Genomic DNA, 25,271 nt, shown 5'->3' on the forward strand with positions numbered 1-25,271 from the left:
TTTATATATTTGTTATCCTTTGTAAATTTTCTCTCCAATTTCATTTGTCATTTAATCTAATTTGTATTTTTTCTAAATGGCATCTATATACTATGTAATTTTGTTGAGTACCTTCCCAGCCATTGTTTTCGTTATTTTTTGTGCCAGCGAACACTGTTTCCGATTTCGATGAGTAGTTACCCCCATAGCTGCATAGTTGAGCAACCCGCCCAGTTATGTTATCTAACCCTCAGTTATGTGTGAAAGCAACGACAACAACTACAACTACAATTGCGTGGAAATAAACGCCCCTTTGACAGCTCGTTGAGGGCAACTGTTATTAGTTGAGCTCTCGAATCTGTCCATATGCCTGGGCTTGAGTCAGGGCGCGTGGTTCCCAGCCAAATATCGGGTTTATTATTACCTATATACCGCTCGCTCTCTCTTTCACTCTCTCCGTCTGAAGCCCTCTATGGTAATGACAACTTTTATAGACCCGCGGGCTGTATTTATGTAGTTTTTTCATTTTGTACGCAGCCAGCTGTGAATTTTATTTGATTTAATTAAAAAACTGCGTCCTCTGGCTTTATATAATGGCCGACAAATTGACTGACAAAAAGGGCGTCCGAATCGCAGTTGTTTCTTTGCCGGGAGTTTAATTGAAAGCAATTTTGACTGTATATTCAAATATATGAACAGGTCGAAGACAGATACGGAGCTGCTTAAGAACAGGTGTACAATCAGCATTGTTAACTTGTTTATAAAAATACTCCAATATCGCATACTGTTTTAATACTTTATTTGTATAATATAATATTCAGATTAAAATTGGGATTTAAAAAAATAAATACCGAATGCATATTTAAATTTTACCGCCAGTCAAAGGGCTGCATTGTCATCAAATGCAACAGCTTATCGACTATCGATAACACAATAAATACCATAAAAATACCTAAATGCAAGGTGACCAGTCGACGGCTGTTAAGTTAACAGAGACAAAACCTGTTTCGAAAATTCAAATAAAAGCATAAGTATTGTGATGTGTATATTTATTTAACACTTAATAAGGCTTCATCTCAAATGATAGGAATATAAAAATACATTTATTGCAAACACGCAAGCACTGTTTGCCACAAATTACGTTGAACAATATTTGTTTATAACAAACTATACGTAAATAGCCTACAATTCTTTAATGTTTTGTATGGAAATGAGCTTCGATGTGGATCATTTGCCAGAGGTAGCCGCATAGCACGCATTGCACACACGCACCGGCCGGCCGGGCTGACCCTGTGCGTTGAGCAAAGGCAGGGTATGCTCGGAGCAGGCCTTGCAGAAGATCTCGCCACAGCTGCGACAATGATGCTTCCGGCGCGTCAAATTGAACTCCCTGGTGCAGGCCGTGCAGTGAGTGGCAATGGAATCGGGCGCCCATATGCCCGGTGAGCTGACTGGATTCTCGGGCAGCGTCTGCTGCAACGACTGCGACGAGCCAGAGAGCAGCTGCTGCTGTTGCCGCAGCTGACGTCGCTCGTTGTCCTGAAACTCGGAGATCTTCAGCTTGCTAACGCTCAGCTGTATGCCCAGCTCCTCGAGCGTTGTCTGCGCCTCCGACCATTGGCCGCGCACCTTCTCCAAGTCCAGCTTCAGCTTCTCGTTCTTCTGCCTCTCCTCATCGAGCTCCTTCACGCACATCTGCAGCGTCGCTATCTTCTCCTTCAGCTTCAGCTCCTTCTCCTGCAACGACACGCGCCACTCCCGCTCAATGCGCGTCTCAGCCTCTGCCCGTGCCGCACGTTCCTCGCAAGCGCTCACCTGCGTGGACAGCGTCTGAGAGGTGTTCTTCAATATCTCGCCCAAGTTGCTCTTATCATTCGTCCATCTGCGGATGGCAAAATTCAAATTATTAATAGCGTTCAATTTAAGGGGCGTATGTTTACGGTCGAGAATGTATAGTACGAGGGCAGTTCTAGTTGTTGATCTTGTTTACTTTAATTCTTCAATATTTCTTTCTTCAAGTTTTAAAATCTATAAAATAAGTACCCTTATAATAGACTAATAATTATAATAGTCAACATCTACAGCCGATATAACAATATAAATACAGCCTAGTTCATGTTCAGCTCTTGATTATGCTTATCCCCGTTTCTTCCTATGCAACTATTCTCCCAGTTACTAACCTATCACATCAAATGGCTCTAAGAACATCATCGAGTTATGTTATGGAAAGCTGACTTATAAGACATATGAAGATTAGCATATCAATACTGTATTTTTAAATCCCGTGATCATTAACTCAACTCAAAAATATTCTTCTTTCTAAATATTGCCTAAAAATCATATAATCAACCCTTTACTAAACATTCTCCTCTCTAAGGCTGCTCTTCAATCAATTCAACTCTTTTCAAATCAACTATCATCTTATCAACAAGCTCAACTCAATCATATCTACAGCTCTTACTTTTTCTCTAGTTGCTCAATTGTGCTGGCCATATCTTCCTTTTGGCACTCTAGTTTGCTCATTAGCTCCGTTTTGTGGGTCAGCGAGGCATTGCAATCCTGTTGATAGAGACAAAGAAGTCGAGAATCTTTTGTACCAGTTCTTCTTCGTCATATGATACGATTATAGTTGGGTTAGTACGAAATGAAAGGCTTCAGTTAGGATAAGTTTTATTTCTTTTGTATATATGTATATATATGTATTAGCGTGTGTATGTGTGTTTTGTCGATTTGTATTTGTGTATATGTAGTCCCATTAACATGTATAGATACATACGTACATACAGATTTATATAATTACATTGTTATTTGACTAGATTGACTTGATTTTCAGTATATTTAAATTAAATTTAAAGCATTTAGAGAGTATTTATATGCATATCGTTTGAATATATTTGATATAATATATGTAATAAATCAGCTCTATACATCACGATGCAATTGGGAATACTTGGAATACTTAAGAGGGGGCTTGGGGCATTCGGCTAATAGCTCATAATTTGCAGAATCTTCAACAACTTGTTAGCACTATATATATTATAGGTTTATATATATCTATAATATATGACTTTGTAACTATATATATATAGTACTAGTACTAAAGGCAACATACATATTATATTTGTTCTAAAATATAAACATATTGTTAGGCCGTTGCACTTTGAGTTACAGTTAGGTTAACAGCTCTACTTATTTGTATATTTATATATTCTTGGGGACTTGTAGAGCTCAACATGTAGTACTTGAATGGTTTCTAGTTGTCCACCTGCCTAGCATACAGTAGATTGAATACAGTGACCGCTCGTTAAGTGGAACATATTAAAAGCATAGTAAAGCAGACAGAAAAGAAGAGTCTTAGCGTAAGATTTCAATCAGTCAATCAATCAATAAGTCTTAACCAAAAGTTGTGTATGTAAATTGTAATTAAGTTTTAGTAAATTGCTGAGTTTTTGCTTTTGACTCTTCCAGCTTATATAAAACATGGATTGTTAGTCGATCAATTAAAGCATTTTTATAATAAATAAAGATTTTTTATATGCCGTCAGTAAATCAATAAATCTGTCAAACTATTCATAAAAATATATTATTACTATGTATAGTAACGATGCAGAAATATATAAAAAGGCGCAGATCATTAGTCCATCACTCAGTCAAAGCATATGAATTACATATTATACATCACAACTTATTTTTATAATATTGCAGTTTAGAGGCAGAGAGGATTATCAATCCGAGCCAGCCTCAGTTAAGATCTTACGAAGTAGAACGAAACGAATTGCACTGTTTGGTTTAGCGAGCGATCACTGTGGTACGAGTATATTAAGTAAATGCCTTCTTAACAATTATATCAACTGTAGTTTGTCGCTCTCTAGGCGTCGCCTGGTCCTGTTGCCTCCTGTTCCCGGGACAAGGCGTAGTCGCTGCGTGAGCCATCGCCCCCGCCCTTGAAGTGTTGGGTGACAGCAGCCGCCGCCTCGGCCAGCTCATCGTTCAGGGATTTGGCAGAGGTTGGCGTCTTGGCTGTTGCCTGATCCGGCTGTGATTGCAGCGGTGCTGCACCCGCCGGCGACTTGCGGTAGTTGTTGGGATTGAAGGGCGGTATGCCGTCCATCTTGAGGTGCAGTCGCTTCATGGGCGGCCCGGTGTCCTGTTTGTGCTTCTTGGTGAGTGCCTCGAACTTCTGCAGATTCTGCTGGCGACGCGTGTTGGGCGATCGATCGCCGCCACAGCTGGCGCTCACCTGCTGCTGGTCGACGAGCTTGGACTCGTATTTCTTTTCTAGCGATTGTAAAATGTTACCAATTTGTGAGGCTTTCGTTTGCAAACGAGAGACCATCTCGCCCTTCTGTGTGAGTTCATCTTCACATTCCTAATTGAATTTCAAACGGGTTGGAGTACGGGATATTATCTGATTTGATTTCATTTGATTTGATTTGATTTGTGCGTCTTATCAACAGCCACATTACGTTTGGGGGAGTATGAATTGAATTACTGAATTTTTACAGTTTCAAACCGAAGAAAAATACAAAAACAAACGAATGACTGTCGACCAAATGGATTTTGCTTAATGAATGTGAGATGAATGAGGATGTTTCTTATGTGTACGTATGTATGTGTGTTTGTATCTAGTTGTGGAGATGGTCGCGAGAAAGAAGTTTGGAAACCCCTAAAGCTAGATAGGTTAACCCAAAAAGATCATAGATCACATCGAGTTAGAATAGAGTTTATCCATTGTATATCCAACATTGGACATCCCACATAAAATAATATATAAACCCATTTACATCATATCAAGTTAGAATAGAGTTACCCCAATCAAGTTTAAGTTCTTTTGAAGCAGTCAATGTGGACTATAAAAACTGATAGAACCAATTCGATTATCCCGCTTCAAGGTATACACATCTTTACTTTAGTTGATCCTCGTTCTCAATGATTAGATGACGTCCAGTGATAAATCCTCAAATTGCTGAAATAATATCCCTGCATATCATTTCCGGTTTTCATGTCCAGCTCTGCATTTACTTAAACTCTTCAACCCCAGTTTCATACTATGTAACTCCCTAAAAGTGCTTCCCGTGCTTTCTCACACGCGACCATCTCTAGCTGTGTCCATCGTCCGTCCTTGTCCATACGCACCTGCAGCTTGCGATACATCTCCAGATTGATCTGCTTAATGTCGTCCAGCTGACGACGCAGCGAGACAATCGTGTCCTGCTTCTCGTGAATGTCCTTCTCCAGCAGCTTCATGGCCATATCGGATTCCGCCTTGAGTGAGATCTGCAGATTGAGCTCCTTCTCCAGCTCGGCACAGCGCTTGCGCTCCTCCGTCAGCTGCGTGTTCAGGACATCTACTTTGTCCTTGTCCTTGTCTTTGTCCTTATCGCTGCCGCTGCCTGTGGAGCTGTTGTCCGACTGACTTAGGGCCGCCTGTTGGCTGGCCGACTGACGCATGGCCTGATTCTCGGCCTGCAGGGCGAGCAAACTGTTGCGCGCTATGGCCAGATCCTCCTTCATCAGGGCATTGGTGGTGGTCAGGGACTCCACCTTGGCCTGCAGGTTGCCCACAGTGGCGCTGTGAAAAGATGAACGCTTGAGAAACTTCTGGAGCAGAACTATTTGAGCCGAGGCCAACGCACTTCAAATGCCGATTGAGCTCCTCGATATAGTTCTTCTGGTCCAGCACGGCAATCATATTTCCCTGCCCGGCGGCATCTAGTTGAGCGACTGGCGCATTCGATTCCTCATTAGCCTCAGCGTTGCGGGAGCTGGAGCGCAGATATAGCGAGAAGTCAATGACGCCCTGTTGCGAATCGAGATCCTCCTCCTTGACGCACAGATTGCAATCGATGACGTTCAGGCCCACCAAGATGCCCATTATGACAACAATCTAAAAGGCAATGGGGTCAGCAGACAGAGCGGAATGCAACTGAGCGCAACCCACCTCGTCGCTCATCATCAGAGCGTGCGGCTCGTAGTATTCGTTCAGTGAGTCCTCGCGATGCTCGATCAGCGCCTGCAGGTAGTCGGATAGCTTCTTTTGCATCAGGGCAATGCGCAGCCAGGCCCTTGCCCGTCCTATGTGTGTGCGCACCGTGGGCAAGTCCCGAACACTGGCCGTAATATCCTGCGCCTCGGGGCAATAGTTTTCGACGCTTTGCAGCAGATCCCAGAGCTCTTTGCGCGGCCCCAACAGACCCTTCTTGGGTCGCAGGCCATGGCCCAGCACATGCTCGATGACAATAAAGAAATGCTGCAGCGGCAAATGGTCCGAGTCGAGCATGCGGCCATAGCGCAGAGACTGCTCCAGCAGCTCCTTCACCACCAGCTTGCAGATGTTGACCAAGTTGCTGCGCTCAATCTCGGCCGTGTCGCGTGCTGCAAGGGAAGAGTCCCAGAGAGAGAGAGAGAGAGTGGGGCTTTAGTGTGAGCTCTTTACGTTCCGGCGCTGATTGACTGGGCTACTGCTAGCTACACTCCGAAACGCTGTCACGTGCCTTCGCATTAAGTTTCAGAGGAAAAAAAAAACAATGTGAAAACTCAATAAAGAAATTATTATTATGAACATTTGTGTGCTGTTCTCGTTGCTGTTGCTCCTGGCGCCCGGCGGTTGTCCCATCTACAGCATCGATCTGTCCACGCTGGAGGTGCCGAATGACTTTCAGAACGAGCTGACGCTGCAATCGATGCTTAGCTCGGAGCTGCATCAGTACAGAAATAAGCTAAACACCAATGAGGACTTGGGCCAGGACAAGATGGGAAGGCTCAAGGACAATCCGTTTGACAAGAATGACCGAATGCGCAGCATTGAGGATCGCATCAGAGCCACGTATTATGCAGCCGCCTCGCCCCAGCAAACGGAGGCCGCTGCCGGCTTGGAGCCGGAGGAGCAAATGCAGCCACCGGCGACGCCGTCGTCGCTGCCTCTACAGCAGTGCGATAGCAACGTCGTCCAGAAATGTGAGAGTGGGCTGGAGCACTTTATGGGCAGCAATCTGTTTGGCGGGTATCCCAAGCATTGCTTTTCCACAGAGGACATAGCGCTGATATCGGCACGCCGGGACTTTGAGCTGCTGGTGCCCAAGTTCTATCCGAATACCCTGATCGCCGATAGCGTTGTCTACACCCTGATGAAGTACTTCAATACCGTCAACCACGTTCTCATGCAAGTGTCGGACATTGAATCGCGGCGCCTGCTGCAGCGCGCCTTCTACGATGCCTTGGGTGGATATCTGAGGTACTATATGGTGCCGGTGGCGCAGGTGTCCTACTATGCTGGCCGCCTCAAGCTGTGCACTGTGCAGCGTCTGGTGGCGCTCTACCGCGAGTGTCTGACGGTGCTCAATACCAACGGCAACGGCTGGAAGATGCCCGAGCAGGACATACTTGCCCGGCTAAAGAACGTTCACATTAAGCCCATTAAGCTCAACGATTCGCAGAGCACGGAGATGGACGCCTCCAACTGTGCTCTGCTGGATCATGGCTGTGCCAGCGATGATGCGCAGAACGAGATGATGATTGTGCCGTTGCCGCACCTTGAGGTGGAGGATAACAATGGCTACTTGAGCAACATCTTTTTGCCCTTCAAGCACAGACGCATTTACAATCTCCGCTCACCGGACAGCGCCTCCATCCTGGTCAAGTTCTACAAGACGGTAAACAATTGCTATCGATTCCAGGGCATGAGTGCGAAGGTCTACAATCAGAGGCTAAGGATTTGGATACGTGAGAATCTGCAGCTGCACTACCGGGATGAGTTGTTCTATCCGGGTCTAGGCGGTGTCCTGCAAGTCTATGAGGCATTGACCTGCCCTACCTCTGCTGAAGATCACTCCTCGCAGGAGGACGAGCAACTGCCGGACTTGGGCGACTTGAAGGACTATGAAACTCTGCCCGAAGAGGAGATGTCCGGCTCGGCGGACAAAAGCAAAAAGCCTAAGGGTAAAGGCAATAAGAATAGCAATGTCAAAAGCCAAAGCAAGCCAAAGAGCAAGCCGGCAAAGCGCAAACAGACTCGCATGCCGCGCCAGCATCAGAACGAAACCGGTGTGGATACGCAGTTTGTCAAGACGGACAAGAATCCACAGGGCGAGGAGTGCATCGATTGCGACGACGAGAGCTATGTGGGCTATGTGGCAGCCTTTCTGGCGCTGATCTTCCTGCTGCTTCTGTTGCTCATCTGCTGCTGCCTGCACAAGGGTCGAAGAAAGCCAGACGTTAAAAAGGATCCCAACCCGCCTGTTATCCTTAAAGAATCCATCGAAAAGCCTGTCGAACCCCCTCGCGAATCTCCACCCATTAAAAATAATTCCAAGCAGAGTACCTGGAGCTCAATTTTTAGGAGAGGCGCAAATAAAGTTGCTAAAAAGTCACTTATTATGACCACGACTCTTAAGGGATCCAATGTGTCTCCTGACATGAGTTTGGTGAGCAATCAACGGGGTCCAAGGAACCTAAACGACATGGAAAATCAAATGATGCGCGGAACAGACGAGGGTAAGTCAATATAATCTGCTTTATAAAATACATTTCAGATATCATAAGCAAATAATCTGAATATTATTTTATCTACACTTCAGGTAACTTCTATTGCAGTGATTCGTTTTCTTCGACATCTTCGTTAGTTTGTCAATTCCCAAGAAGATTTCTACCCATAAAGACGAATCGAGAGAAGCATGTCTTTCACGGCCAATCGGAAAAGAAACGCTCAAAAGCTGCCAGCAAACAGCCGAGCCAACATTTGCTGACAGCTCACGAACGAGATCGGCATCGGGACCGGAATCAGGAGCAGAAGGATGAGTTGCAAAATGATAAATCAAAAAAGCACAGCGGACAGAAACAGAAAAAGATGTCAGGTCAGCTGGGCTCGGAGGCCAAATTGGAGACAACAGACGAACGCCTTGTAAGCAAGTCTAAGCACAAAAGACAAAAGGGCGGGCTGGCCTACAGCCAAGAGAGAGACAGGGTTGGAGACATTGAGCCAGAGAACGTGAGAGAGAGCACACGAGAGAGGACAAAAGAGAAGGAAGTAAGTAGTAAGAAACCTAAAGAAAATTAAACTAATTTCTCGCGAAAGCAGGTACGACCCAGCGGTAGCAGAACGAGCCAAAGAAGAGAGACTGTGCATGAAAAAGAGCTGTACAGTGAAAGGAAAGCTTCAGGTAAGTGGCGAGAGACATTAAGGGAAAGCCAGAGCTGAAGTCATCCATTGCAGAGAACCTCTTCAACTATGAAGCCGAGCCAAGTACGACGGTCCAAGTATTGACGACGGGCAATAGACCCGAGGCGCAGACTGAAACTGCGGAAGTCAACTCTCAAACACTGTCTTCTTCTGTGGGCGAGGTAAGTACCGATCGTGAATTGGTTATGCTACATCTTACACACAATTTCTAAACAGTCATCCAAAAACGGTGCCAGCTGGGAAACGACCTACGACGATGACAGCAAGTAAAGAGCATTTGCCTGGCGCCTGGCGACTGTCGACCGATTTTCCTTTTCGCCAATGTGTTTCATTATTTTTCTACAAATATATTTACTTATTTAAGTTCAATGCACGTTCGAGTCGACGATGCCATGCTGCTAGCTACGAAACGAGATCCAAGATTGGGACTAGACGGTCGGCCAGCCAGTCAGCCCACTCGACGTGGCCCAGACAATAGCGAGTGCAAAGCAAGAGTGTAATATAATAATGCAAAAATGCATGCCAAATCAAGATTAGCTAGTGCTACGCTTATGCTTAGTGAGTTTACAGTGGGCAAAGTGTCAAAGTACAGTGATAACTGGATGACAAGAAATTAAGTCTAATCATCAGTTTTTAATACCCAATCGAAATTGAGGCACAGCCAACTCAACAAGCCAATGCTGCTATGGCTAAGCATTTAATTTTGCCGTTATAGTTTTTAGTCCAGTTACTTCTACTCTATAGCATAGACGTAGCAGTGAACAACTAGCATATGTTTAACATAACAGAAAACTTAACATAACAGCTACGCAACTACAAAGTTAACATAACAGAAACTATAACGCTTGCAAATGAACTCAGAGAAAAAGAGAGAGGGAGAGAGAGAGAGACAGAGTGAGTGTGTGTGTGTGTGTGAGATAGAGACGGCAGGAAGCAACCTACAGAGATGCGACCACTCAGCTAACGTGCCACCGATGAGGCCCACATTTTTGTGGTGCTGTTGCGGTGCGGTTGCAAGTGCATTTGAGCCGACAACGTCGCACAGACGACGACCGATTAGATTTTCAATTGCCATAATACCGTTATCCTCGAATCCTCCCGCGCTGCCCGTCGATAGGCCCGAAAAGCGTTTGCTGTTGCGCTGCCCGAATTGATGATGCTGCTGCTGCTGCGATTGCGTGCGATGTTGCACATTAACGGCACCACCAACACCATTCACACCACCATTACCACCGCCACCGCCAGCAGCTGATGCTGCAGTATTTATCAGAGCTGCGCCACCACCAACCGTCTTCTGTCCGTTGGCCACATCGATGTCCTGCAACTCCTTGAGGCACAGCCATTCCCCATCCACAGAGACGCGAAAATTGCACAGATATATGGTGTCCTGGACGCCACCGGCCAGCTCCTCATTAGTATTCGCATGCGATGCCTTGGGCAAGGTAATTGTGGTGCTGCTGTTGCTGTTGTTGCTGCTGCTGCTGCTGCTATTGTTGTTGTACGGCTGCAACGACGCTTGCTGGGGTGTTGCAGGTGCAGCTGCTGGTGCGGCTGCGGCTGCGACAGCCACTGCTGTTGTCTGCGGCGCTTGTGGGGTGGGATTCGAAGCCTTAACAGCCTTTGCCATCCCTGGCTTAGCGCTGGAGCTACCCGCAGTGTTGCTACTGCTGGTGGTTGCAGTTGCAGCTGCCTTGGACTTCGCACCGACTTGTGACAATTTTTTGGCTGCAACACCGGAGCCTGCTGTTGTTGTTGTTGTTGCTGCTGCGGCTGCTGCTGTTGTTGTTGATGTGGGCGTTTTAGTCGCAGCACCCTTCAAGGGTCGCGATGAGCTGGCGCTGGTCAGCGCAGCCTTGCCACGACTACCCATGCTGCTGTTGTTGTTATTGTTGTTGTTGTTGTTGGTTGTGGTGGTGGTGGTGGTGCCAAGCTTTGACTTCTTTGTCTCCTCGCCTAGTCCACGCATGGCGTTGCACTTGCTTCACAAGTGCCCATATAAAAATAGATAGCCAAAAATGAGCGCATTGTACAATACATGCAAAAAGCTTGCGGCACACAACATACGTGAAAAATTTGCTGAGTTCGGCTTGAGGGTTTTCAGCAGTTGTTTAGCACAGTTCGTTAACAAACACTTTATATATTTATTATTATATAAATATATACTTAAGAAAACGTAGTAAATAATAATAAAGTTTAGGTTGATATTCTTTTAAGACGCTGCTTTCAGTTATCCTGTTGTTGCGTTGACTAAGACTGAAGCGAAAGCTTCTATTGATTTGTCAACTGGGTATTAGCAGTGCAGCTTTGCAGGAGCTTTCGTTAGGGTGGTTCAAGGTTCAAACTTTGGCATATTTTCAAAATCATATCACGCGCGTCATAAACACGTAAGTACGGTGAACACTATCTTAAAACTAAACGCTATTTAATGATTTTATTTCAGTACGACATAAGTACGACATAAAATATTTTGTTTATAACGAATTTTTCTGTGGAAAAAGTGTTAAGGAATGCGCTAGGAAAAGCCTATTTATCAATGCTTTGAAAGCTTTCGCCGGATAACGGAAGATATTTGTTTGTGATAAGGGAAAACAGTTCTCTCCTGCTACTTTTCACTGTAGTATAATAAATAGACTCACCGGGCTTTTTGCGCTTTGGCTGCGCACTTGCTGTTGGTGTGCTTGAGACCGTAGTCACAGTTTGGGGCATCTCAGGGTACGTGGTGGTGCCATCAATAATCTCTGAGGCAGCCGCTGCAGCAGCGGCATTTGAGAATTGTGTGGATATCTGGTTAATAATATGGTTAGAGATGCTTTCGGTACGGCGGAATGTGTTACGCAGGCGACTCAATGAGGAGCTGGACACAGGCGTTGGCGTTGGCGTCGGTGGCGACGTTGATGTTGACGTTGAATCGTCGCTTTTTTCATGGCGCACCAATAAATCATCTGTACTCATTGCACAGCACACTATTTCATATGCCAACACACACACCAAGTAATTTTCCGCTAATTAAGAAGAACCGAGAGTGGTATTTTCGTTTTATTATTATTTATTGCACACTAAAAAAAAACATAAACAAAGCGCGACAGCCAAAGTGAAACAACTGCAACAGCTGTTGCATGCTACACCAATAGTGTGACCGCTTGCACCAAGAAATGTCAACTATCGCAGTTTTTGTTATCGATATATCGTGCTTATCTGCAAACAGCTGTGCTCTGCAGCCATGTTTGTTTTTTCGCACGGCCCAAAACAAAACAAAAGCACGTATCTTACCCGTACCTGTTTCATTTCAGCTGTAACAGTCGGCTTCGCATTAACGGGGCCTGATAACAATTCTCAGAAACTTCAACTCGATCGAAAAACCAATAAATCGTATATAAAGTGTGCCACATAACAAAGTAACTTTAAACTTGTAAGCATCTCGAATAAACGTCCCGTTACTCAGTCTCAGTGCAGATTAGTGGCCGGACAATAACAGCGTCATTCGAAGATCGATACTGCGCATTAAGCATATTTATCGCATTTACCTAGAATAAAGAACAACAGAGAAGTTCCGAAGATCAAATGTTAAGCATAAATTTCGTTTGTTAATGTAATACAGTGGAATAACGCAACTTCTGCGATAGTGTAAACTGCAATTAATAAAACAACCAAGCACGGTAAGGCGGAAGTGTAACTAACCTACACCCACAAATCATAAAAAATATACATACATAGTATACGGATACGTTAGTGTGTGTTGCAGTCCGAAGTTTCGATAACGTCAGAGCTGCGGCCATATTTGTTTATTTTTGCAAACAGCACTAAATTAATTGAGAATCTGTGCAGTGAGTGCCACTCAAATATGGCCGAATTGCTTTGTTGACCATAATCAAGGCGATAACACGCACAACAACTACAACAATCGTAACAGTAAGATTGATGTGTGATAAACAGGTTATTCGCCGCTATTGCGCCGTTAATACTCAAAAACCAGCCTGCAATAAAATATAATGTTTAAAGATTTTGTGAATAAATGTAAAATACTTCAAATTTCACAACTCGTTATGCATAAGCATTTGTATATATGTATGTACATACATGTACATATTTACATGTATCACTTTGTTAGTGTGTGTGTGAATGCACATATGATATGAATGCAAGAGAGCGCGCTAATCGACGCCATATTCCACTTTTGCTCTCAACGATGCCAACTCTCACTGCCTTGAACGCGCTGCATCGCTCTCACCGCCGCTCTGGCACAGCTGATCAACTCACGCGGTCTTGCTCTTATCATATCGTCACTGACTGCAACTGTTGTTTTTGTTTTTGCAAGCGCATACATATGTGTTTGCTTTTGTGTCTGTGTACATACTGAAGTGCTAATAACCTGTGATCAAATCATTTCTTCCGTTCGACATTATGACACATAGGCAATGAAAGCTTAGTACAGTATAACAGTTTTTGACGCCTTACGGTAAGTAGTTACAAGTTGACGTGCTTATGTAGGTATATATGTATGTATGTATATTAGTATTGTCACAGAGAAAAACAACGCTGCTTTATGTATATGTATGGATGTGTAATATTTATTAATAGAAAACTTGGTCGCTTACATATATTTTTTATGAAAGTAAGGATCATTTCGTCCAACTTATGATCTTTTGATCAATGGGTAAAATCTTATCAGCAGTACGTTCTCTCTTTTGTCTTGTAAAATGTTATCATTCAAAAAATTGGTTTCTTGATAGTCCTATCAGTCTACATATACATAAATTCAGCAGCTTTAGATCTCAATTTAGAAACATTGTAAATCATCTTAGGGTGTACTCTCATCGATAACCTGTTTATGCTTGTTAGTTTATAGTACATCTCGCTCTCTTATTGTCTGTGTCTGAATCTGTTTCTCTCTGGCATTTGTTCGCTGTCTCTGGCTCTCTTCCAACTACTATTTACAAGTTTAGTGCAGCGCGCAAAATAATCTGCGCCATTTAAAAGCCCAGTAAAGAAGAAAACAACAATAACAAGAACAAGTTGATTGTAATTGAATCATCTGTGTGACAGTGTCGACTCCATAGCTGAATATTGGAACCCCCGCTCTCTAAATAGAATTCTGTAACTCTGGCATAGTCAGCTGTTGGTGGGATATTTAAAGGCCCCGGAATCTCGCCTCAGGCATCAGAACGAGCCAAGTCGCTGGCGCGATAAGACGCGCGAATAAATAAAGCAAAAACGAAATTCTAAAGCTGGGAGCATAAATTTCCGCATTAGTCGCAAGTCAAGTGAGTGCCAGAGCGCAGGGTATTGTGTTTGAGGTGGAAGATAAACAAATACACAAACGAAAATATATACATACATGTGTATATAAATATATATTCGTATGTATATACAGATACACGGATGCCGCAAATCAAGTTCAAAGCACCGGCAAACGTAGCCGGCGGCGCGATATTTCGTCAATTTGTGTCGAGAGGCAAATCTACAAACACATACACATGCATACATACATATCTGAGGCTTTTGTCCTCCATATCTATAAAGATGTATATAGTTGTATGCATGTACATGGGTGTGAGTGAATTTCAATTTCTATAATTGAAATGTGTTCTTGTTTGTGCGTAATATAAAGTCTTTACTGTGATATCAAGCACTGTACTCCTACCTAGTATTCATTTCGTTTTTGGTTTACACTCGGGTATGTGCTACAGTTTTTGCCTTAGGCTATATAAAATACAAACCAACATCAGAACAGAATACAGGTCTTAACCAAGTTTGCCTTGCTCTTCGTGTTAGCGTGTTTGAACAAATGGCTCGATAGCATAACAAATATGGAAATATGAATTTCAACAGTCCCAGCTTCTTTCAAATGAGATACATACATACATATGTATGTAATGTAATGTTCTACTATTTTGCTCTACTTTAAATGCATATATAAAGTTTTATATATACATACATACCTTATATATCTATCTATATGTATACACGGAGTATTTCGTAGTTCCAGAAGAAATTTCAAATGATCGTAGGCATCGGCACTACGTATAGTATATATATACAACTGTCCGATCGGCACGTATGCATAGATACCTATGTATGTATATGTGTTCCACTAGACTGTGATGAATCAGATATAATCTATATTCATTGGCCAGTGCAGTGTACCAGTGCATATGTACATTGATAATCTATGTGGTCTGATACACATTCTCAGAATTATTCACGATAGACACTGTGGTTGCCTCGTAACAAAGGAACCCTTAAGTCTGGCCTTTCAGTTCTCTCTCTGGATATAATATTAATTGTTTATCTTTATATAGCGCTTGGTTATTCTTTGATAAGGGAACCGCAACCAATAGTTAGCCAACCATCAAAAACAAGTGCATTTATTTACCAACAAACAAAGTGCGTCGTCGTTGATTAGCATTTGATTCACAAGTAAATTAGGCATACGAATGATAGCAATCAACGACTAACAGTTACTCTTTAGTGTTGAAATATTGGGAAAATTCTGCTAATATAAATTTTATGAATAGTCATTTCATATGTCATTAATTTTTTACATATTATATACTTAGCCAAAATGATATCTTTAATATGAATACGATAAGAGTCAATTAAAAGGTAGTAGTTCAATATTTTTATGAGATCATCAAATCTTGCTTATTCTTGTCACATTGTCACATGTTGTTTAAGAAAACGACTATACCTCTATTCCAAAACTTTCTAATAGTATAGACTATAACAACTAGTAGACAATAAAAATACAGTTAACTACTTGACTTTGGCTGATAAGCAAAAACAAAACACCAACGAAGTCGTTGTCAGCGTCGCAGTCGCAGCTCCCGTCGCTGTCGACGTCGCTGCTAATGCTGTTGACATTGATGGCGCTGCTCGGCAGAGTTGCCAGTCGGCTGTTGTTGAATCGAAAGCGTTTAAACGTATTTGCTATGCCTAAATGCGGCATTGGTCAACGAATACGTGATATTTTCAAGTGTCCAGAGTATTCGGCGAACGGCGGGTGATCAATCAGACACAATTTGTACACGTTTCTGCAGCGATTTATCCACGGTTGACAACGCACTGACACTTGGAGACAGCTGCTGCTGCTGCTGCTGCTGCTACTGCTGCTCCTACGGCTAGGGCTGCGGCTCGGACACGGGCTTTGTGGTAGAATCACACATAAGTCGTCTATATCGAGTCTATATCTTCGACACGCTCGTATTGCCATTCTATCTTATCGCTTGAACAGTTTAAGCTGCATTGCGCACATCAAATCAAAATCGAAATCAAATATATTTATATACATATACATACATATAGAAGACTCAAGTGAAGTCAAAATGTGGGTCGTAAATCACCCACAGAGAGCTTTATCTGCGAACGCTCCCAAGCAGTAACGAACTCTTGCCCACATTTCGCCCATGTTCAGTCTGCTTCTGCTTGCCCGCGACTAAGTATTTCGGTACGGATTGTGTTTTCTCTCAAAGGGGTTTCAGCTAGGGACTCTGCTGACAGGGAGCTCGCTTATTATCGAGTGCTTTGTGTGCATTTGCACTCATACAGCTCGCATTCCTTGAGCCGAACGTGTTTGGTGTTGCCCATGGGGCAGGCATCGCATTACACGGCTTGAGGTTTATCTATGTGCAACAAAAACGTGATTTTCCATTAAATCAAATTAGTTTGCTTAATAATATAATTCTGATTCCACAATTATAAAGATCAAAGCTACAAATGTCAAGTTAATGTTTAATGTAATATTTTAATATATGATATATATGTGTTCTGCATAAATAATGAAAAATACATGCCAGCGTAGTCTGTAAACCAGTAAAAATTTTCAGTCTGGCTTCAAAGACTGTATAACACTCATTCGTCGTAACTTTACTATCAAACGTTGAAGATCAATCTTCCTTTTGTAAATAATCATAACCTAATGATAACCAAACCAACGATCATTCATATTCCAATAATCAATAGACATTAAAACGAATCTTAGAGCTCTAATGAATATCATTAAAAGTCATTTTCGACGGTCAAACTAAAGTCGTTGTGCTTTTTCCCATGACAATCCTTATGAATGTGCACAAAATCTTTCTTGAGCCGCCCGACTTATGGGCAGCTGTCACATTCTATACCCGGCTATCTGGCCTGGTCATATTTAAGCTGAGTGATACTTGAGTCTTACACCAGAAACGCTTATCGATGTGACGTCCATTGTGCGCTATCCATGGGGGGGATTTGTATATCAATCCAATATCAGTGAAGGAGCCAACGCCAAGAAATCGGTTGCTAGGCGAGCGTTCCGTTGACTCAACTTGACGTGTGATCCTGCTATCACAGTAATACTCCAAAATTCTCGTGTGAAATCATAAAAAAAAAAAATTCAACACCTAAACACAATGTTTATATAATCTTTTTAAAAAAAATTTAATATTTGAGCACATTTTTTGTTGGGCTTTGCAGCTAAGACGGCATACAATACGATTGGCTCAAGCATTGCAATTGGAGGACATGACAAGGCATTGACTGAGCCCAGAAAGTCATATACCAAAGACGGTGACCATCCGCCCCTAAGTAGAAGAGGAGAAACCGGACGCGCAGTCCACGTGATCAAATTAGCAAAATAAAATCCATCAAGATGAATGACAGCAGCAGCTTCTTTAACGAGCATTTTAGTATGATCTACTCGAGTCTGGTCAATCAATATTTGCCCGAATTTATCAAGAATCTGGAATATACACCCTGGGTCTTCTCACTGCTCGGCTCAATAGTGATTGGACTCAGCGGTATATTTCCCTTGCTTATAATACCCACAGACGAAAAAATGACTAAGGACGGTTACAAAGATCGTGAGTAGAAGCAATTAAGCAATATTTGCAAATATATTTATGTATATCTCTTATCACTTATAGCTGCTGAGTCAAAGTTTTTGCGTGTATTGCTTAGCTTTGCGGTGGGCGGACTTTTAGGTGATGTATTTCTGCACTTGTTGCCAGAGGCCTGGGAGGGCGATAACCAGAGTGAGTATTATCTCCGGGACTCCCTAGATGATCAGAAAATTGAATGTTATTAAAAATTATCTTGCCATAGATAACGACAGTCATCCATCACTGCGCTCCGGCTTGTGGGTGCTCTCCGGCATACTCATCTTTACCATTGTCGAGAAGATCTTCTCAGGCTACACGAACGCAGATGAGCAGAATCCGCAACCGAAATGCGTGGAGATTGCCAACTGTCTGCTCCGGCGTCATGGTGGCAAGCTGCCAGAGGGCGAGACCATGGATAGCTGCGGTGCCTGCGACATTGAGGATGTGGACAAAATGTGCCATTTTCGTGAACGCGAACTGAAGACCAAGGAGCCAAAGGAACAGCCCAAGAAAGTGGCCGGCTATTTAAATCTATTGGCCAATTCTATTGACAATTTCACACACGGCCTAGCGGTTGCTGGCTCCTTCCTGGTCTCCTTCAGGCACGGAGTGCTGGCTACCTTTGCCATACTGCGTCAGTATTCAAGTCGGCGTACCCAATCCACAGCATGGCCTAACCTGTTCTCTACTTGCAGTACATGAAATTCCACACGAGGTCGGCGATTTTGCCATATTGTTGCGCTCCGGCTTCAGTCGATGGGACGCGGCACGCGCACAGCTGCTGACAGCTGGCGCCGGCCTCTTGGGCGCCCTGGTGGCGATTGGCGGCTCGGGCGTCACCTCGGCAATGGGTAAGCAGCCGAGGACTTTGACTTGAGCTCAGCTAATGTTTGTTGATTTTATAGAGGCGCGCACATCCTGGATCATGCCGTTTACCGCTGGCGGTTTTCTGCACATTTCATTGGTTACAGTATTACCAGATCTCTTGAAGGAGGATGAGCGCAAGGAGTCTGTCAAACAGTTGCTGGCGCTGGTATTTGGCATTGCTTTGATGGCCCTCATGACCATGCTCTTCGAGCACTGAGCCCCGTTCTCCAATCAGCAGCAGACAAACAGCAGCAGCAGCATAGGCAACATTTAACTGTTGCTTCCAAAATTGTTTTGTTATTTTTCTTTAGGCCGCAACAAATCCAAAATTGTCATTGGCAGTACAAATTACATGGAATATTTGTTGTAGATTTCGTGATTTACGACATTGTGAGTCGCCCTGCTTGTGTTATGTAATTATAGCCAACTAATACGAATGATATTTGAACTATTGTTATTAATTACGTATATATATATAAATCTATTTTTTTACCACACTGTGTGAAGTCAGCTCGTAGAGAAGGAAGTGATGAAAAAAATATACCTTAAAAATATATCTCTCATTTAAATATGGATTGAAAATGTTTTTTATTTTCGTCTAACAATATAAACTATAGTCTTCCGTTTTATGGGCTAAAAAAAGGCGTTTATGACAACGAATAAATTTTCATTTGAAAATGTAAATGCAATAAAATCTATTCCAAAATGTATGCTACAACTTTGAAGCGATGTGTCGTCTGATAATCAATTTTTTTTTTATGATTATATGAGTAGCATGTTTATTGCTTTGAAAAGCCAAAAGCTTCTTGTTCCGAGTAGTTTCAGTAGTTAAAATAGAGCTTTTAAAAGCTAGGTGTATTGGCGCACATAAATTATATTCAATTTAATAACTTCTGAGATGTTCCTATAAAAATTTCTCAGGCATAACTTCAATTTTACTAATATTCAAATTTGTTAACTGATGAATTACTATTAAAACTGATCAGGCCTTAAATCCATAATCCTCATTCACGTTTTTAATCCACTAATAGTAATATTAAGTTACACCGAAATTAAATATTGTTCAAATACCTATAAATGTATAATCCGCTAAGCCAGTTTTAATCAAAATCATTCGAAATTAAGCAGTATTGAATTTTAAGATGAGAAATCCAGTGTTTCAGAATATTTTCTATTTAGTTACACAGCATCCAATATATTTTCAAAAGATGAAGCTGTCAAAATGGAAATTAAAAGAATCTAGGATGAACTTTTCTATAATACATCTAAGTATCTAATCTAAAGAACTAAATAGGAAATATCCTGTAGTAGCCCACGAATAATATCCGATAATATAAACTCGATTACCACGAATTCTACATTCCATTCACTTTTGTTCTTTTAATACCAATTAAATATTACAAACAGCAACTATTTAACATAGTTCTATACAGAACGCACGCACACACACGCACGCAGTCGATAGAGTAAAATGTATTCATGGATTCTTCTTATAAAAAAACAAGCCGTTTTATTTGTTTTCTGTTTGCAAATCAGTTGTTGGTTTGCATTCTTATCTAGTGCGTTTATTTCTTAGACTTGATCTTCTTAAGGTAGAATTCCAATTCCTTGCCTTCCAGAATGTAACCATCGGAGCGACCGCACTGGCCGGGGCGGGATGAAACGCAAGCTGTTTGATAAAAACAAATGAAATACATTAGTATGCGGAACACCAGGTCATATATAATCAAATAGGTAAGCAAAGCTCTCAGAGTAACTATGACAAGCATAAATCACGCCCAACTGGCTTGCGTCTCACTTAAAACAAGATTGACACAATAAAGTAGTTGGATCGCTAAGGATTTAACATCATCGAAAATTTCCTAATTATTAGCTGAAAATGTGGAAATACGTACCCAAGATACGACCAGATGTGAATTGATCCTCCAAAGCCTGCTCCACCTTGCCGTACTTTTGGCGCTCGAGGTACTTCTTCATGACCTTGTCGCTGCGCTTCTTTGTGAGAATATCGTTCTCATCTTCCTTTTGCACGTGCTTGGGATTACGTTTGCGACCCAGAGGCAGCACATAGTGTGCCTCGTACCATTGGCGGAATGGCGTCGCATCGATGACCACAATGCTGTTCTTCACCAACGTCTTGGTGCGCACCAGCTCGTTGTTGGAGGCATTGTAGACAACATCGGCGATACGGGTCTTGCGTGCAACACCCTCTGAGGCCCAGGCGAAATTGCCGGTTTCCAAACGCAGAGCGCGCAATTTGATGTTACCACCACGGGTGCGCACCTTGTGCACGCGGGATCCGCCAAGCTGGAAATAAATACGCAGAGTTGCCAGACATTACCAAGGTATACCAAATTTATGAAAATCATTATTTCTCTCTATAAATGCAATCAGTAGTCCGAACATAATGCTTGAATCATCAATGATAATGCATACGAACAAGTCGAGTGCGTTTACAGTTGACACGCGTTAACATCATTTTATTGCAAAATATAAAAACAACAATGGCGGCAGCAGGTATGAAACTCACCTTGGTATTGGCAGCGGGACGGCCCAACTCGAACTTACGCTTCTTGCGGAGCGACTTGCGCTTGCCACCAGTGGCGCGACGCTTGTGTGCACTATCACGGCTAATACCTTTAAGAATGCAAGAGTAAATGCACACACATCAAAATAAGATAATCATATCAGAGCCAGTTGAAATATCAAGAAAACCATAGCACGCGGTGCTGTTTGCTGGGCGGACTTTAAACGTGCAAATATATGCTCAAATTCATTATTTTTCAATAATACACATATGCATTGTCAACTGGCACGTAATTTGCGCACTTTTTTATTATTTTTAGGCATATCACAATTGATTTTCTTGATATTTTAACACACTTTGCACTAGCCGACGACTCACCCATGTTCGAGTAAAAAGCGAGAAAGAAAGGAAAAGACACGCACAACCTCGTGTCAAAAGATTTTTAGGTTATCGACTGACAGCGATGGGCAGCACTTTGGCAGAGTTGCATTTTCAGAGAATTACTGACCACTTGCCAAAGAAATAAATTGTGCGTATATCGATGCAATCGATAAAATATCTAATTTATCAATTGTCAATTCCACCACGTACGAACTACCAGTTCCGCACAAAACCACCAACAACACAGCAATTTTTGTTCGATACGTATACGTAATCGATATAACGATGAATTTCTGACATCCCTACTGTACATGAACTAGAAAAATTTAACCCAAGCCAACTCGGAACATCATAATTTGTTGATTTTGCGCGTACTAGTGAAATCAAAACAATCAGCAAATGTAATCATGGTAGGCCGAAACGCTAAAGCCCTGTCGCATTTTCACCGCCTTACCGAATATATTGTGCAATGCAAGCACTGCGATAAAACTCTCTCGTCTAAACACACATCCTCCAACTTGACGCGCCACCTAATCAGGAATCACAAATTATTGGCGCGAGCAATATTTGCCGGCGATGAGGGCAAAATGCTAGCAGAACTAAGAGAAGAGCTAAACGCACCAGATCCAGAGCCTGACGTACACATGGATGCCAATTTGGGTGAGCGGGAAACCAAAACTGCGGTACGCACCATCATTGATAACCAGAACCAGGCGCGCCAGGAGCAACATCAACAAACCGAACGCAACAAAGTCATTGGCAAAAACAATAAGCTGTGGGCGCACTTTGTGCGCATATCTGAGTTTATGGCCAAATGCAAGCACTGCAGCAAAACGCTCTCCTCGAAACATTCATCGTCTAATCTGATGCGTCACATTATCCGAAGGCATCACAATTTGTCTAAAAACCTGAGCTACTCGCAACACAGCCTGATATCGCCAAAGAAGGAGCTAATGCAACCGGAGGATCGCAGGCAGGGCGATCCATTGGAAAAGGTCGACTTTGACGATGTGGATAGCATTATTGAGAAGGTCACGGATCACATGGACGATGAGGTAAGGCATAAATAGAAAGTCATCAATGCACGGCAATTGCATTTTGTTTGAAGTTTACATCGGTCTCACTTCAGGAACCCTTCTACGAATACGTGGTGGACAACTCGGACGTCATGGTATCCCGCCACTGTGAGGATGATCCATCGAATATGGCTCATTCCATGGAGCATCCGGGCGATTCGAACTCAATGGGCGAAGCTACCACACAACTGGACGAAAAGCTGAAAGCGGAAACAATATATTACAATGAAATGGCCGAATTGGCAAGAGCTAAGCGGCGATTAATTGATCTGCAAACGAAGAAGCTTTTACTGGACATGAACGTTGTTGAAAGCAACTGAATTAGAGAGTTTGACGGGGCCCTTTGCACACAATTAATTTGTTATTTATGATTAAATAATTACGATAGATGGTCTATAAACAATTTTAAATACAAATACATTAAACTTAAAGATTAAAAGCTACGAAGTATTATGAAGCGTCAACAACTAGCTGACTTGGTGCTGTTGTTGTCCAGATTTGAGTTTTTCAATTTCTAGCCGCTCCTTGAGCACCTGTTGCGCCACTAGAAATTTTTGCATGCGATAGAAGCCAGCCTTCTCACTGAAATACATCGCTTGTTGGCGCAATAGATCCTCTTTTAGTTCACGCATAACTGGCGTGTCGTCTGCTTGAATAGTAGTCGTCACCAGCTGGGCATCGGTGCTATCGTTGCTGTAATCGGATGCAACATTTTCGCCCGACTGCACGGACAATGCATTCCCATAGCGAACACTTTCAACCGCAAAGTGCTCACCAATCTCTTCAGCATTCTGCAGATCTTCGTCAATCTCGATGAGATCATCATAAAGTGCATCCTCAGCAACGACATTTGATAGCTTCGCTTGCTCGCTGACTTCTCCCGACGGAGTAGTATTGTGATCATCAGCAACAACTTCCGTATAGAGAGTGGAAAAATCTTCATCCTCCTCTTCAGTGGGAGCGAAACTCTAAATAATAATAAATTACGATTAAGGTAAGATATAATCAATCAATACACTTTGCTGGCATACTTCAACCGGTTCCCCGCGCATTGCTGCACTATGAATCTTAATCATATGCTTGCTTATGACCTCTTCTAGATTTTCGGTGTGCACAAAATGTTCGTCGCACATTTGGCACTTCGAGACAGTGGGATCGCTGGTGGATTCGCAGAAGGCGAAGAACGAGTTATCATCGAAGTCAAGGCTTTCAGCTTTGACCGGTCCACTCGGCTGTTGTGAGTTCCAAGCAATATTGTGCATGCGATGCAAATGCCTTTGCAGGTTGCTTGTGCCCTGATACGATAGATTCTTAAGGCAAACGCGACAGCGTACTGCATCTTCTGAAATCCGTGTGATGTATCGCCAGACCTGGCTGCCGCTGATGCTTCTGCGCGGATTCTCGTTTGTGCTGGATGTGGCTGCTGCCTGCACCTTATCAGGCGCCTCGGTTTTCACCTGCGACGTTTCATCCATAATGCCGTGACGGCGTTGCAGATGCGTTATGACGTTGGCCGTGCCATGGAATCGCATGCGACGATCGCATATTCTGCATAAGACTGTATCGGCCGTCAGTTTCTCGCAGTGATTCCACACATAGCTGGAGCTTCTACGCTCTTTCCTCGTTGACTGCTCCATGGACCAGCGCATGTTGAGTGGCATTTGCTTAGCCTGCAAGCAGATAAGTTTCACCAAAATAATCCTTAGCTCTGATTTGCCATACTCACAACTTCCTCTAACTTTTCAGAGTGCATGCGTCTCAAATGTTTTGTTATGTTGGACGTATTTCCGCCGCCAAAATACAACACTTTTTTACAAATATGGCACAGAGCACGCTTCTCATCCAGTTTGGTGCAAAAGTTCCACACGAAACTGCGATTCGGCCGACCTTTCTTTACTGAATCCTGCTGATGATGCTTTGGGATGTGATACTGATTAATACATATGAGAAAAGTATCCTAATAGATTTTACTCACCTCTGCGAGGCCATGCACTGATTGCAAATGCCTACTTAGATTGGTTGTTTTGTTGGCAAAGGTTTCATTGCATACGTTACATCTAAACACATTCGAGTGGTCGGGCACTGGACTGAAGAACTTCGAAACGAAGCTCTGGCGTTTTTGCGTTGGTTGCAGGGGTATCGTGTTTTGGTTTGCCATTGTTTCATCGATTTCATGCTCGGCTATTGAATCACTGTCCTCTGACATTGTTTTACTTTCTTAGCGGTAAATTAACTGCAATGCTTATAATTGACACACAAATATTTACAATTTCTATTGCAATTTTCCCTCGTTAATAATCTAGCAGAGTTCAATAGGCTTGTTTTTTTTTAGTAAGTTCGATAACTAATGCGATATTTTGCTCGCTTATGAACCGATTCTTTGTTCATCTACAATATATGTCGGATATTAACGA

The 25,271-nt window shown here is 42.8% G+C and overlaps 6 protein-coding genes and 1 non-coding gene across 15 annotated transcripts; 3 read left to right on the plus strand and 4 right to left on the minus strand.

Moving 5' to 3' along the window:
• Nucleotides 1-1,011: 1,011 nt before the first annotated feature.
• LOC108659076 (protein RUFY3) lies at nucleotides 1,012-11,514 on the minus strand. 4 transcript variants are annotated; one of them, XM_089257534.1, is made up of 7 exons: nucleotides 11,222-11,514; nucleotides 10,100-11,136; nucleotides 5,921-6,354; nucleotides 5,616-5,866; nucleotides 5,116-5,551; nucleotides 2,441-2,538; nucleotides 1,012-1,861 (listed from the first exon to the last, which is right to left on the minus strand). In XM_089257534.1, the coding sequence occupies exons 2-7, from the start codon at nucleotides 11,121-11,123 to the stop codon at nucleotides 1,207-1,209; spliced, it is 2,898 nt and encodes a 965-aa protein (XP_089113660.1). In that variant the 5' UTR covers nucleotides 11,124-11,136; nucleotides 11,222-11,514; the 3' UTR covers nucleotides 1,012-1,206. The 4 variants fall into 4 exon arrangements, with proteins under 4 accessions (XP_089113660.1, XP_089113671.1, XP_017967305.2 ...); XM_089257545.1 differs by having other exon boundaries at nucleotides 10,238-11,136; nucleotides 11,222-11,511; XM_018111816.3 differs by lacking the exons at nucleotides 1,012-1,861; nucleotides 2,441-2,538 and adding an exon at nucleotides 2,657-4,348 and having other exon boundaries at nucleotides 11,222-11,507.
• Nucleotides 6,385-9,526, plus strand: LOC108659086 (uncharacterized). Its single transcript, XM_089257676.1, has 5 exons — nucleotides 6,385-8,472; nucleotides 8,556-9,004; nucleotides 9,056-9,137; nucleotides 9,191-9,318; nucleotides 9,374-9,526. Exons 1-5 carry the CDS (start codon nucleotides 6,537-6,539, stop codon nucleotides 9,425-9,427), a joined length of 2,649 nt encoding a protein of 882 aa, XP_089113802.1. The 5' UTR covers nucleotides 6,385-6,536; the 3' UTR covers nucleotides 9,428-9,526.
• Nucleotides 11,515-12,379: 865 nt separating the features above from the next.
• Nucleotides 12,380-21,511, plus strand: Zip99C (Zinc transporter Zip99C). Of its 4 annotated transcripts, none has more exons than XM_018111822.3 (6): nucleotides 12,380-12,813; nucleotides 17,603-17,988; nucleotides 18,052-18,159; nucleotides 18,230-18,640; nucleotides 18,702-18,857; nucleotides 18,912-21,511. In XM_018111822.3, exons 2-6 carry the CDS (start codon nucleotides 17,778-17,780, stop codon nucleotides 19,088-19,090), a joined length of 1,065 nt encoding a protein of 354 aa, XP_017967311.1. In that variant the 5' UTR covers nucleotides 12,380-12,813; nucleotides 17,603-17,777; the 3' UTR covers nucleotides 19,091-21,511. The 4 variants fall into 4 exon arrangements, with proteins under 4 accessions (XP_017967311.1, XP_089113746.1, XP_017967312.1 ...); XM_089257620.1 differs by having other exon boundaries at nucleotides 12,380-12,566; XM_018111823.3 differs by lacking the exon at nucleotides 12,380-12,813 and adding an exon at nucleotides 14,272-14,418.
• Nucleotides 20,358-21,918, minus strand: RpS8 (ribosomal protein S8). Its single transcript, XM_018111828.3, has 4 exons — nucleotides 21,779-21,918; nucleotides 21,404-21,510; nucleotides 20,769-21,180; nucleotides 20,358-20,542 (listed from the first exon to the last, which is right to left on the minus strand). The coding sequence occupies exons 1-4, from the start codon at nucleotides 21,780-21,782 to the stop codon at nucleotides 20,439-20,441; spliced, it is 627 nt and encodes a 208-aa protein (XP_017967317.1). The 5' UTR covers nucleotides 21,783-21,918; the 3' UTR covers nucleotides 20,358-20,438.
• LOC115564816 (small nucleolar RNA R442) lies at nucleotides 20,619-20,665 on the minus strand. The gene has a single exon (XR_003980694.1). It is a non-coding gene; the product is annotated as a small nucleolar RNA R442 (small nucleolar RNA).
• Nucleotides 21,919-21,990: 72 nt separating the features above from the next.
• On the plus strand, nucleotides 21,991-23,296 carry LOC108659082 (uncharacterized). Of its 2 annotated transcripts, none has more exons than XM_018111825.3 (2): nucleotides 21,991-22,836; nucleotides 22,890-23,296. In XM_018111825.3, the coding sequence occupies exons 1-2, from the start codon at nucleotides 22,189-22,191 to the stop codon at nucleotides 23,175-23,177; spliced, it is 936 nt and encodes a 311-aa protein (XP_017967314.1). In that variant the 5' UTR covers nucleotides 21,991-22,188; the 3' UTR covers nucleotides 23,178-23,296. The 2 variants fall into 2 exon arrangements, with proteins under 2 accessions (XP_017967314.1, XP_017967316.1); XM_018111827.3 differs by having other exon boundaries at nucleotides 22,911-23,296.
• Nucleotides 23,118-25,191, minus strand: LOC108660359 (uncharacterized). Of its 2 annotated transcripts, none has more exons than XM_089257590.1 (4): nucleotides 24,833-25,191; nucleotides 24,584-24,769; nucleotides 23,889-24,527; nucleotides 23,118-23,825 (listed from the first exon to the last, which is right to left on the minus strand). In XM_089257590.1, the coding sequence occupies exons 1-4, from the start codon at nucleotides 25,061-25,063 to the stop codon at nucleotides 23,325-23,327; spliced, it is 1,557 nt and encodes a 518-aa protein (XP_089113716.1). In that variant the 5' UTR covers nucleotides 25,064-25,191; the 3' UTR covers nucleotides 23,118-23,324. The 2 variants fall into 2 exon arrangements, with proteins under 2 accessions (XP_089113716.1, XP_089113709.1); XM_089257583.1 differs by having other exon boundaries at nucleotides 24,584-24,772.
• Nucleotides 25,192-25,271: the final 80 nt, after the last annotated feature.

This window comes from Drosophila navojoa, chromosome 2, assembly GCF_054131105.1.
Source record: "Drosophila navojoa isolate 15081-1374.11 chromosome 2, UAZ_NAV_1.0, whole genome shotgun sequence".
NCBI lineage: Eukaryota > Metazoa > Arthropoda > Insecta > Diptera > Drosophilidae > Drosophila > Drosophila navojoa.